The 13,680-nt window shown below is 40.9% G+C and overlaps 2 protein-coding genes across 8 annotated transcripts in view; one reads left to right on the top strand and one right to left on the bottom strand.

Annotated features, from left to right (window-relative positions):
- The window catches only part of LOC117506906 (S-adenosylhomocysteine hydrolase-like protein 1), a 58,526-nt gene extending 56,585 nt beyond the window's left edge, over positions 1-1,941 (bottom strand). The window contains exon 1 of the mRNA XM_034166583.1: positions 1,530-1,941. Within this exon, the coding sequence (XP_034022474.1) occupies positions 1,530-1,697 (168 nt within the window). The 5' untranslated portion in view covers positions 1,698-1,941. The remainder of the gene's footprint in view (positions 1-1,529) is intronic.
- A 1,677-nt stretch (positions 1,942-3,618) lies between these two features.
- LOC117507923 (THAP domain-containing protein 1 B-like) lies at positions 3,619-13,532 on the top strand. 7 transcript variants are annotated; one of them, XR_004559885.1, is made up of 7 exons: positions 3,619-3,752; positions 7,891-8,086; positions 11,340-11,438; positions 11,676-11,880; positions 12,125-12,133; positions 12,217-12,278; positions 12,359-13,532. XR_004559885.1 is itself a non-coding variant. In XM_034167677.1 (6 exons), the coding sequence occupies exons 1-6, from the start codon at positions 3,637-3,639 to the stop codon at positions 12,222-12,224; spliced, it is 633 nt and encodes a 210-aa protein (XP_034023568.1). In that variant the 5' UTR covers positions 3,619-3,636; the 3' UTR covers positions 12,225-13,532. The 7 variants fall into 7 exon arrangements, 3 of the variants coding, with proteins under 3 accessions (XP_034023568.1, XP_034023570.1, XP_034023569.1); XR_004559888.1 differs by having other exon boundaries at positions 12,125-12,278; positions 12,359-12,454; positions 12,924-13,532; XR_004559887.1 differs by having other exon boundaries at positions 12,125-12,278; positions 12,359-12,687; positions 12,924-13,532.
- Positions 13,533-13,680: the final 148 nt, after the last annotated feature.

The raw sequence follows: 13,680 nt of genomic DNA, 5'->3' as shown, positions 1-13,680 counted from the left end.
CTCTGGACCGGCGTATACGACAGCATGTACCAGTTCCTGCCAATATCCAGCAACTTCGCACAGCCATTGAAGAAGAGTGGACCAACATTCCACAGGCCACAATTGACAACCTGATCAACTCTATGCGAAGGAGATGTGTTGCACTGCATGAGGCAAATGGTGGTCACACCAGATACTGACTGGTATCCCCCCCCCCAATAAAACAAAACTGCACCTTTCAGAGTGGCCTTTTATTGTGGACAGTCTAAGGCACACCTGTGCACTAATCATGGTGTCTAATCAGCATCTCGATATGACACACCTGTGAGGTGGGATGGATTATCTCAGCAAAGGAGAAGTGCTCACTATCACAGATTTAGAGTGGTTTGTGAACAATATTTGAGGGAAATGGTGATATTGTGTATGTGGAAAAAGTTTTAGATCTTTGAGTTCATCTCATACAAAATGAGAGCAAAACCAAAAGTGCTGCGTTTATATTTTTGTTGAGTGTGTGTGTATGTATATATATATATATATATATATATATATATATCGCTCAGCCCGTACTTACACTTACTTTCTCGTACAGTCCTCGCAGTCGGTTAATAATCCTTTATTATCATTATTATTATTATTATTAAACAAGGGTGAGATTCCATAGCCGAGAGTCTTGCTTTCTGTGACCGGCAATCAACTCACCCCATTGAGGTTTCAAATCCTGCAATATCTCACAAGATCTCAGAGAGGTGGCTTTCACTGCTCTCTCTCTCTCTCTATATATATATATATATGATTGTTTAATGGCTACGAAGAGCAGTGTTACGGAATCAGTTCCATTAAATAAATAACCTTTTTCTATGTGTATCTTTATTCTCTTTACAAGGTAACCAGTGTTGAATTACAGGTTAATGAGTCCATGTGCTCACTTAACAAAAACAGCAGGACTTCTTTGAAGCAAGTTACAATGATATATTGTAACTTGTTGATACAGGTTTGGAGGACAGAATGCCTCTGACTGGCTGACTGTCATCACATGACACATCCCCTGTGCTATCCCTTGTCCTTGATTTTCTACAGATATGGATGATTTCTTAACCCTAACCTTGGTCCATAGGATCTGAAATTATTCCACACCATGTGTACAAACGTTTCTCATAGCTCTCTGTGCTTATACTTTTCATACCATACCTGTGGAATTCATGTTTTGGGATACGTCTTCCGTACCTGTAGACACTACGGATCATCCTGTCCCCGGGATCAAAACACTTCTCCAACCCAATAAATCCAGCAAATTAATAGCAAATTAGGATCATAATCACTGTTCACTGCTGCAAAGTCTTAACAGAATGTCGCTAATCCCAAATGTCAACACTGGTTGCCAAACTGGCAGGTTGAAGAAGTTGATCGTTTAAGAACCCTGTTTCAACTGACCCCGTTTACCCCTATTATATGCAAGAATAGTGAGATTAACGCTATAACCACATCTTTAATCAGAGTTAAAAGCAGTGTTTTGCTGTGGGCTGTGTGCACGGATTAAACCGAATTCTTACCTTTTTCACAGGTTTGTGAGTGGGCACAGCGCTGAAAACAGACGACAGCTCGCCCATGGTCACTTCGCTGTTCTTACTAACGGTCATGGCTGAGTATTTCTCTGCCACGTTTTCGCTCTCCTTCACCTCTTTGCTGGCCAGCTTCGCCTCGGCAAGAGACTCTGACATTTTGACGGCGTCTGTCCGACAAAATACAAACTGTAGTCTCGTCAAAGTGAAGTAACGCCACAAGCTAATATCCACGCAGTGCTAGCTAGGTACTCTGTAAATACGCGATCGATAGAACGCTTCCAGGTTAAATATATATATGGAAATAGATGAAAAACTAATTATCAATCGATAGTTATTCAAGTCTGACGACGAACTGCTAGGTGCGCTGAGTTAAAACCGTGTCGTTTTCCTGCTGGTTCAGCCAGCCTGTGGGCTCAGCTGTCACCTGTGTGAACTGTGACACACACGGAGGGGCGTGGTTATCGCGTTACGTAACAGTGGGACGACCTTTTTTTTCCCCTTTTTTTCCAAAACTTTATTTCAATAAATGGAATAACAAACAGTAAACGAACAAAAACAAGGCCACAATAACGTTCTCATGATAAATAGAAAGATTAAAAAAAAACAACATGCATTTTTACATTACATTATATTACATTATTATATAAATTACATTACATTTACAAAACAGTGGGACGACCTACATACAGAGTCATGGAAAAATAGAGGGTTTTCATGTGACGTATCGGTCACGTCATTTTGTGTCCCGCGGCCATTCTGGATTACCACGCGGTGGCCGCTGTGATACACTACAAACAATTGCAAAAGCTTCAACGTCGCTGTGAAGAAGCCTCACGGCTCCGTGGCGCTGAGAGAGATCCGCCGCTACCAGAAATCCACTGCTCCCAGAATTTTATTTTATTCGGCCATAAAATTATATAAGAATACATAAAAATACTGCCGAGGATAACACAAGAACGGTTCCAATACGGATGCTTATTTACATTGTGGTCCTCGAGCACCGAGCTGCTGATCCGCAAGCTGCCCTTCTAGCGCCTGGTGAGAGAAATCGCTCAGGACTTCAAGACCAACCTCCGTTTTCAGAGCTCCGCTGTGATGCTCTGCAGGAGGCCGGCGAGGCTGACCTGGTCAGCAGCTTCCTAGTTCACAATATCGCAGTGTGACACTGTCGGCCAATTCGTTACATCACCACTAAATTCACTATCTGGTATAAGATACGGATCCACCGAACCAACTGCTACACATCTATCACGATAAATAGCTTTATCTCGAGGATTTAAAGCATCGTAATAACCAGATATTCTCTCCATTTTTCTATCACGCGCCAGCCTCCTTGTAATCCAGAATGGAGACGGCACCTGTCCTATCAAATCGTTCACGTGATTGAAAACCCTCTATAGACCCACACTCTCACGAGTGCCACTAGCTTAGCTTATGGCAAGCTAAAAGTGGACGCTCTCGTTATGGCCGAACATTTCTTCAGTTTCTGAGTATTCTGTGTTAGTACGCGTCTGCGGCCGAGGTGCTTGATGAATTCCTGCGCAAAAAGTAGTTCCCAAATAATGATCTCATATCTCATCTACATTAATTCTAAAATTTACCAGTAATAAAATTATAAAGATAACTGAAGTTTTAAGAGTGGCCGTAATAAATATTTAAGAAACTTAAAGTTTATGAGCAACTTCACCTGTTATTGTTCAAGCACATTGTAAACATTGACAGGATGGAGTTTGATGCGGAAGAGTTCAGAAAGATACATTGAAATGTTTTGATTACTATTTACAGTTGGCAACTCGGCTCCATTAAGACTTGGGTGTTAGCTTCGTGTTAAAGTCACAACAAGAAGCTGCACTGAAAGAGATCTAGCTGGGAAGGGAGACATTTTGTATGTTGTTGCTCCAACGACAGCGATACGCTGAGCAGGGTGGTGCAAGTAGTCTGACCGGTGTTCAATCTGTGGGTGCGAGTTATCCCACAATGCTAAAATAGCAGAGATGTCGGTCCAATGAGAGCGGGAATAGACGTCACGTGACTAGTGGGGTGTGCACGGCGGCCATTACTAAGGGTGGAGACTAGAGAACGCCTTGAGCCAGTTATGGCACCAGTTAAACAGAAGCGAAATGAGAGGAAAAAAGGCAGCCAGTGCTTCGCCATCAATTGCACCAACTACAAAAACAAATTCTCGAAGCAACAGGGCATCTCTTTTCACAAGTAAGTTGAGGTTTTTGTTGGTTTTCAGTCAGTTACAGCCGCCAAACTGTTGTAGCTACCACACTTGCCTGCAATGCGGCGTGACTTTCCAGTTCTGGAAGTACAATGACAATGGTGCTGAATCTGCTGATCACTGTTTTAAAAGACGACCATAGTATTGTTAATGAATGACTGAGTGATACCTCTTGGTATATGTTGATGTTCTTAAACCTGTCTGTCACTGTGAGTGTCTGAATGCAATAAATTAAATATATTACAACTAGGGATGTCCCAGTTTTTTTGGCCCCGATCTGATTCCGAGTCATCTGATTTTGAGTATCTGCCGATACAGAGTCCCGATCCGATACTTTAAAAAACTGAATGAACAATGAACAAATGCTAAATATATAATATTTTCATTTTAATCACCTTATTTTATTATTTATCACTTAAACAGTGCACTTCTTGAGGTAGCTTGAACAAGTAAGTAATCTACCAGACTTAAAAAATGTACAAATTTCCATGTTATTTTATTTGTCTAAAAATAAATGTCCAAGGTTCCTTATGTTAAACAAGAAATTATCTAATCTGAAATAACAGGTGGTTTAAAATTACAGATGAAAGGTTTCTATAGAACCATTTATTGATTTAGCTATTTTAATTACAAGTGTTCTAAACTTTTTTAAACAGTAATCAGAAATTTTGAGGGAACAAACAGCAACAACAAAACACATTTCCAAGGATTTTTCTTCAGAAAACTGCTCTATAAACAGGCATGCACGTAATTGGTACTCATGGTGCTTGTACATGCTAAAAATAAAAGATGCGCAGCAGAAAACACAAGGGAAGCACTTCATAGGACGAAAGCAATGAGAGATTGTAGGAAAAATGTTTCCCTCTGTGTGCTGTCTGTTGTGCTTCAATGATTTTTTAGCACACACGAGCATGATGAGTACCAGTTATGTGCACCCCTGTCTATAAATGAGCAGACCTGTGACACGTTTCTGTTTTGTACAGATCAGTGGTTTCTGCCACTAGTCTTCCGTGTTTTGGCCCGACGCGTTGTTCCTATTGGACAGCACGAAGCTACGTCACAGCTCAGAGCATCAAAAGTTGGATTGGGTTGAACTTATGTTTTTCTTTTGTTCAATAAAAAAAAAAAGATTGGGTTGAACTTTGTCCGCGTCAGCCTGCCGACAAGTGGCAATGCGCGCTCCCGTCAGAAGCGTCGCTTTAGCTCAGCTTTTGACGCAACACCTCTAAAAAGCAACACGTCTGATTGAAAATAATGCTTTTTAGACCGATTCTTGGCGCCTCTGATGCTTCCGACGCGTGAAAGGCCCATTAATCTGTGATAATGAGCTTGAAATAGTGCTGATCAAAATAATGAGGATAAAATCTATATCAGATTCCTGATCGGGATGCAACGTCCGATTTCGATCAAGTCTGAAACCACGTGATCAGGCCCGATTTCCGATCATGTGATCGGATCAGGACATCCCTAATTACAACCCCCTAAATTTGTGACCCATCTTGAATATTATTTTCTGAGCTTTGTAATTTCAGTTTTTGGGCATATTGATAATTCTATTTAACAGCAAAATTATCAGAAATCATCTGTCTTTAATATACTAAAGGCTGAACTGTGTAAGTAAATAAATAAATAAATAAATATATATATATATATATATATATATATATATATATATATATACGAGGTCTGTCAATAAAGTAACAGTCCTTTTTATTTTTTTCAAAAACTATATGGATTTCATTCATATGTTTTTACGTCAGACATGCTTGAACCCTCGTGCGCATGTGTGAGTTTTTCCACGCCCGTCGGTTACGTCATTCGCCTGTGAGCACGCCTTGGGAAGGAGTGGTTCCGCCCCCTCGTCGAATTTTAATTGTCTGGAAATGGCGGAATGAAAAGGACTTTTTACCATCAGAATTTTTTCAGAAGCTGTTAGAGACTGGCACCTGGAAACCATTCGAAAAATGTATCTGGCTTTCGGTGAAAATTTTACGGGCTTCACAGAGAATAAGGACTGTTACTACAGCTTTAAGGACCCCTTTAAGGACGCTCGGCTCGCCGCGCTCCGAGCTGCGACAACGCGGCACAAGCCACTGGACCATTTCTAAACGGATGGCTCTGTGGATACGAGACCGTCGTGTGCTCTTTCTCTGGTTATCACAAGAGCTGGACATCAGCCATTTTCCAGCAGATTTCACTTTTAACAAGAGATTTTGTCATGGAAAGCTGCGCGGAGGCTTCGCGCGTAAAGACCGATTCGCTTTGGAAGCGAGACAAAGGAACACCTCCGTTTCGGAGTGTCAGAGGACAAGTTTGGACATGCCTATCTCGGCTTTCAATCTTACCAGTCCAGTAAGTATCAGAGAAATTGTGGAGAGCTGGACATGTCCAAACTTGTCCTCTGACGCGCCAAAACAGAGGTGTTCCGTTGTCTCGCTTCCAAAGCGAATCGGTCTTTACGCGCGAAGCCTCCGTGCGGCTTCCCAAGGCATGCTCACAGGCGAATGACGTAACCGACAGGCGTGGAAAAACTCACGCATGCGCACGAGGGTTCAAGCATGTCTGACGTAAAAACATATGAATGAAATCCATATAGTTCTTGAAAAAAATAAAAAGGACCGTTACTTTATTGACAGACCTCGTGTGTATACGAGGTCTATTAGAAAAGTATCCGACCTTTTTAATTTTTTCAAAAACCATATGGATTTGAATCACGTGTGATTACATCAGACATGCTTGAACCCTCGTGGGCATGCGAGAGTTTTTTCACGCCTGTCGGTTACGTCATTCGCCTGTGGGCAGTCTTTGAGTGAGGAGTCTCCCACCCTCTCGTCGATTTTTTTTCATTGTCTAGGAATGGCTGAGACTGCTGCTTTGTTTGATCAAAATTTTTTCAAAACTGTAAGGCACAACTGAGTGGACACCATTCGATAAATTCAGCTGGTTTTCGGTAAAAATTTTAACGGCTGATGAGAGATTTTGGTCTGGCCCACGGCGCCTGACGGCAATCTGTGCTTCGAGACGGCAGCGTCTCGCCATTTCAAGTTGAAAACTTCCACATTTCAGGCTCTGTTGACCCAGGAAGTCATCAGAGAACAGAGAACTTTCAGAAGAAGTCGGCATGAGGAGTTTATTCGGACATTCCATTGTTAAGGGACATTTTGTAATGAAAGAACATGCGGGCAGAGTCGCATGTCGGGCCGGACCCGACCGCGGGGGGTCGCGACAGGAAAAACACCTCCGTTGGAAACCTTAACGGCAAGTTGTAACATGCCCAAGGTGTTAAACAGTTTCTCAGTTACTCACTTGTTGAAAGCCATCAAAAGCCGCCTGAATTTTACAAATGGTTTTCAACACGGAGGTGTTTTTCCTGTCGCGGCGCACACAGATTCACCGAGTCGTCACGGAAACGACTCGGCGAATTTGCGCGCACGTTTTTCATTAAAAAATGTCCTTAAACAGCGGAATGTCCGCATAAAGTCCTCATGCCGGCCTCTTCTGAATCTTCTCTGTTCTCTCACGACGTCCTGGGTGAATTAAGCCTTAAATTAGGATGTTTTCAGGTTGAAACAGGCCGACGAGGGCGCCTGGAAGCGCTGCGTGTCTTCCCGCTCCGTGGGAAGTCCTTACAGCGACAGAAACACCCCATAATCTCTCATCGGCCGTTAAACTTTTCACCGAAAACCACCTTAATTTCTCGAATAGTGTCCATTAGGATATTCCTCACAGGTCCAGAAAAAATTTTGATAAAGCAACGCGCGCCGTCTCGAGCAGCGTGTGAAACAAAGGAATTCAGCCGAGAGGGCGGGACCACATCTCACTCAAGGCTTGCCCACAGGGAAATGACGTCACCGACACGCGTGAAAAAACTCACGCATGCGCACGAGGGTTCAAGCATGATTGGTGTAATCGCACGTCATTCAAATCCATATAGTTTTTTTTTAAATAAAAAGGTAGGATAGTTTTCTAAAAGATCTCTCTCTCTCTCTCTCTCTCTCTCATATTCATATATATATATATATATATATATATATATATTATACCAGACAGAAGTACAATCACAAGTTATGGGCAGTGGAGTATATTATTATCTATTTATATGTCAGATTCATTTATTTGTACCAGGTTTCCTGACAAGAGCCAGCATAAGGCACTATACGAGCAGTGGGTTGAGAACTGCAGAAGGACTATAACCCCTAGTCAGCATGCCAGAGTCTGCAGCATACACTTTGAGCCTCAGTGCATCAACACAACAATGCAACGAGTAGTGCTGAAGGAGGGTGCAGTGCCTACAATCTTCAAGCTGCCAGATCATTTGCAGGTAAAAACAAAGCTGTAATTCTAGAGGTGGTGAGGTAGATCGGTGAGAAAAACTAGGGCAGTGAGTTAAATTAGCAAGTCTTGAATCATTCTGTTGCCAAATTGTATAATTTGTGTTTCATAGTAGGTGGCATGATGTAATCATCGTTGCAGTCAACATCAAATCAAATCAATTTTATTTATATAGCGCCAAATCACAACAAACAGTTGCCCCAAGGCGCTTTATATTGTAAGGCAAAAGCCATACAGTAATTACAGAAAAACCCCAACGGTCAAAACGACCCCCTGTGAGCAAGCACTTGGCGACAGTGGGAAGGAAAAACTCCCTTTTAACAGGAAGAAACCTCCAGCAGAACCAGGCTCAGGGAGGGGAAGTCTTATGCTGGGACTGGTTGGGGCTGAGGGAGAGAATCAGGAAAAAGACATGCTGTGGAGGGGAGCAGAGATCAATCACTAATGATTAAATGCAGAGTGGCACATACAGAGCAAAAAGAGAAAGAAACACTCAGTGCATCATGGGAACCCCCCAGCAGTCTAAGTGTATAGCAGCATAACTAAGGGATGGTTCAGGATCACCCGATCCAGCCCTAACTATAAGCTTTAGCAAAAAGGAAAGTTTTAAGCCTAATCTTAAAAGTAGAGAGGGTGTCTGTCTCCCTGATCCGAATTGGGAGCTGGTTCCACAGGAGAGGAGCCTGAAAGCTGCCTCCCATTCTACTCTTAAAAACCCTAGGAACTACAAGTAAGCCTGCAGTCTGAGAGCAAAGCGCTCTATTGGGGTGATATGGTACTATGAGGTCCCTAAGATAAGATGGGACCTGATTATTCAAAACCTTATAAGTAAGAAGAAGAATTTTAAATTCTATTCTAGAATTAACAGGAAACCAATGACGAGAGGCCAATATGGGTGAAATATGCTCTCTCCTTCTAGTCCCCGTCAGTACTCTAGCTGCAGCATTTTGAATTAACTGAAGGCTTTTCAGGGAACTTTTAGGACAACCTGATAATAATGAATTACAATAGTCCAGCCTAGAGGAAATAAATGCATGAATTAGTGTTTCAGCATCACTCTGAGACAAGACCGTTCTAATTTTAGAGATATTGCGCAAATGCAAAAAAGCAGTCCTACATACACTCAACAAAAATATAAACGCAACACTTTTGGTTTTGCTCCCATTTTGTATGAGATGAACTCAAAGATCTAAAACTTTTTCCACATACACAATATCACCATTTCCCTCAAATATTGTTCACAAACCAGTCTAAATCTGTGATAGTGAGCACTTCTCCTTTGCTGAGATAATCCATCCCACCTCACAGGTGTACCATACCAAGATGCTGATTAGACACCATGATTAGTGCACAGGTGTGCCTTAGACTGCCCACAATAAAAGGCCACTCTGAAAGGTGCAGTTTTATCACACAGCACAATGCCACAGATGTCGCAAGATTTGAGGGAGCGTGCAATTGGCATGCTGACAGCAGGAATGTCAACCAGAGCTGTTGCTCGTGTATTGAATGTTCATGTCTCTACCATAAGCCATCTCCAAAGGCGTTTCAGAGAATTTGGCAGTACATCCAACCAGCCTCACAACCACAGGCCACTTGTAACCACACCAGCCCAGGACCTCCACATCCAGCATGTTCACCTCCAAGATCGTCTGAGACCAGCCACTCGGACAGCTGCTGGAACAATCGGTTTGCATAACCAAAGAATTTCTGCACAAACTGTCAGAAACCATCTCAGGGAAGCTCATCTGCATGCTCGTCGTCCTCATCGAGGTCTCGACCTGACTCCAGTTCATCGTCGTAACCGACTTGAGTGGGCAAATGCTCACATTCGCTGGCGTTTAGCACGTTGGAGAGGTGTTCTCTTCACGGATGATGCGAAGGAGATGTGTTGCACTGCATGAGGAAAATGGTGGTCCCACCAGATACTGCTGGTATCCCCCCCCCCCCCCCCAATAAAACAAAACTGCACCTTTCAGAGTGGCCTTTTATTGTGGATAGTCTAAGGCACACCTGTGCACTAATCATGGTGTCTAATCAGCATCTTGGTATGGCACACCTGTGAGGTGGGATGGATTATCTCAGCAAAGGAGAAGTGCTCACTATCACAGATTTCGACTGGTTTGTGAACAATATTTGAGGGAAATGGTGATATTGTGTATGTGGAAAAAGTTTTAGATCTTTGAGTTCATCTCATACAAAATGGGAGCAAAACCAAAAGTGTTGCGTTTATATTTTTGTTGAGTATATTTGCTTAATATGTGCATTGAAGGACATATCGTGATCAAAAATGATTTCTCACAGTATTACTAGAGGTCAGGGTAATGCCATCCAGAGTAAGGATCTGGTTAGACACCATGTTTCTAAGATTTGTGGGGCCAAGTACAATAACTTCAGTTTTATCTGAGTTTAAAAGCAGGAAATTAGAGGTCATCCATGTCTTTATGTCTGTAAGACAATCCTGCAGTTTAGCTAATTGGTGTGTGTCCTCTGGCTTCATGGATAGATAAAGTTGGGTATCATCTGCGTAACAATGAAAATTTAAGCAATGCTGTCTAATAATACTGCCTAAGGGAAGCATGTATAAAGTGAATAAAATTGGTCCTAGCACAGAACCTTGTGGAACTCCATAATTAACCTTAGTCTGTGAAGAAGATTCCCCATTTACATGAACAAATTGTAATCTATTAGATAAATATGATTCAAACCACCGCAGCACAGTGCCTTTAATACCTATGGCATGCTCTAATCTCTGTAATAAAATTTTATGGTCAACAGTATCAAAAGCAGCACTGAGGTCTAACAGAACAAGCACAGAGATGAGTCCACTGTCTGAGGCCATAAGAAGATCATTTGTAACCTTCACTAATGCTGTTTCTGTACTATGATGAATTCTAAAACCTGACTGAAACTCTTCAAATAGACCATTCCTCTGCAGATGATCAGTTAGCTGTTTTACAACTACCCTTTCAAGAATTTTTGAGAGAAAAGGAAGGTTGGAGATTGGCCTATAATTAGCTAAGATAGCTGGGTCAAGTGATGGCTTTTTAAGTAATGGTTTAATTACTGCCACCTTAAAAGCCTGTGGTACATAGCCAACTAATAAAGATAGATTGATCATATTTAAGATCGAAGCATTTCATAGCAACATTTCATAGTATTGCAATTTGTTGTATCAGTTGTGCTGATTATCACTGTCTGGTGCTTAAATAATAGAAATCACCTGATGTGCCTGTCTTTTACAGCACAAGTCTCCTGCTAAAAGGAAAAGCCGTACAAGTTTTCTGGCTCTAGGGGTTGGTCCACAGTTGCCAAAAATTCCACCAGTAGCTGTTGTCGCAAAGGTTAGTAGGCCTATTTGAAAATTTATATTTAAATATGACTGTGCTAAATAGGGCTTAATACATGGTCATTTTTAGAGTTGTCAAGTCCTATACAAAATTTACATTTTTAATGAAAAATAAAGCTATCTATCTATCTATCTATTTTATCTGTCTATCTATTTATCCCCATTGTGCCACAGTATTATCTTGCTTTGCTATCTGGATATTTTTCACAGAAATGTTTGTAATCAATTTTAGGAACATGCATACAACACAACAGAAGAAGCAGCAAAACAGAAACTCCAAAATGAGAAAGCACAAATCAGCACTCTTCGTAAACAACTCAAGAATGCAAAACAAAGAGAAAAAAGAGCAAAGACAACATGTCGAAATCTCATAAATGAAATCAAAGAACATAACCTTATAGACGGTAAAATGGAAGCTCATCTGGAGTTGTACAAGGGTATGTATATTGTATTAAAAGTTGAAACACTGTATCATTAAAATTAATAGTAATGAATAAAAATCACTGTAATAGTAAAGTTAAAATGGACTTTGACAGTACAAATATTATAAAATTGGTCTGAGTAAATTGTTGAATATAATAAATGCTAGTGATAGCCAGTTATCACATTCTAAATAGTAACCTAGTTGCCTCATCACAGTCAACAATGACCTAATGTGCTTGCTACATTTTGTTTTAACAGATATACCCTGTGAGCTGTTCAAGAAACTAACAAAGCAGTATATCAAAGAACAGCGTAACTTTGCACTGACTGTCCACCTGTATTCTGCACAGGCATATAGATACCTCGGAGAGACAGCTGGGCTTCAACTTCCTGAACCTCGAACACTCCGAAGGTAGTCATAGTTTCTCTTATATGTGGTGCCGCAGCATCTGCACACTGTATGTAGAATAAGTAAAACTGACTTTGCTGTAGATGGTTGGAAAAGGTCTATGCGGATCCGGGCATCAATAAGTAAATGCTGGCATCTTTGGCAGAAAAGCACAAGTCAAATCCAGAGGAATACACACTGTATGTTTATAATTTTAATACTAATTCATATGGTTTATATTCTTATATTTGCTGTTAACTTCAACTAACATATTACTGCATATTGTGTAATAAAAAGGTTCCACTGACCTGTTTAATAAATGTTTCATTCATAGTTCTGTTACAGTTGTTGACAGAGTTTGACATTTATCATGCTTGCATGAAATGTTGATATGTCCGACTCGGTAATTACAGTGTCATGGAAAATCTACAAGGTAATATTTTCGATTTTACATGCTGAATTTAATTGTATGTGTTGCATAATTACAATACCATGAAAATTACAGTAGATGTAATTTCCCTAGCATTTGTAAACAAGTTCTAATGAGAAACTGTTCTGTATTATTTTTCTGACTAAAAAAATATGTATTTATTTAAATATTACTAATATGACGCATGTACTGTCAGAGCCTAATTTGTAAAATATTAATGTAATTATTCTTATGTGCAGATGCTGTTTGACATTGGATGCATCATTGGATCCATCAAGCAAAAAATGGAGTATGATCAGCATTAGGACAAAGTAGTGGGGTTTGTGGATCTAGGCATTGGTGACGGCTCCGATGGTGAGGCCAAGGAAGTTCTGGTGGTTCTCATTGTGGGGCTGCATGGCCATTGGAAGTGCCCAGTATCGTTCTGCTTTACACGGGGTCTGAATGCACAAGTACAGAAAGATATTCCTGGTACATTGTCTTGATGCAATACAAGACATTGGACTTCGAGTGGTCACCATGGACGGCCATGCCACAAATATTGGAATGGCTAGGCTTCTTGGAGCTAACCTCAACAGTGACATAGGTCATGACTTCTGCATCTCATTTCTTCATGGTGACAAGATATATGTCATGCTTGATGCTTGTCACATGGTTAAGCTGCTAAGAAATACATTACAAGTCTATATTTCCATGTACAGAGTAGCCTGATGAGCCTGACAACTGGCCCTGAATTGGGCCAGATACGGCTGATCTGTATATATTACTGGTATGTATTGGTACCATATCATGAACAAAAGTGGATGGATAACAAAAGTCATGATGGATAATATAGAAATAGTGGAACAGTTGCACTAAAAGAATAAAACCACTTAACTAGCTACAGGAGAGTTAGTTTTCCCTGCAATGACATTTATTACACACAGCTCTATGAGCTTCAGCCTAATATAAGTAATAAAGCTTAAGCTCCAAAACTATGCACAAGTAGACCTAATA

This window comes from Thalassophryne amazonica, chromosome 3 (genome assembly GCF_902500255.1).
Source record: "Thalassophryne amazonica chromosome 3, fThaAma1.1, whole genome shotgun sequence".
NCBI classification, from domain to species: Eukaryota; Metazoa; Chordata; class Actinopteri; order Batrachoidiformes; family Batrachoididae; genus Thalassophryne; species Thalassophryne amazonica.
The sequence above is the reverse complement of the archived record's forward strand: the minus strand, read 5'-3'. Positions and strand labels throughout refer to the sequence as shown.

Coding starts and splice junctions, on each gene's coding strand:
- LOC117507923 (XM_034167679.1), top strand. CDS start 3,637: ATGGCACCAGTTAAACAGAAGCGAAATGAGAGGAAAAAAGGCAGCCAG. Junction 3,753..7,890: donor CAGGGCATCTCTTTTCACAA/GTAAGTTGAGGT, acceptor TATTTGTACCAG/GTTTCCTGACAAGAGCCAGC. Junction 11,439..11,675: donor CAGTAGCTGTTGTCGCAAAG/GTTAGTAGGCCT, acceptor AATCAATTTTAG/GAACATGCATACAACACAAC.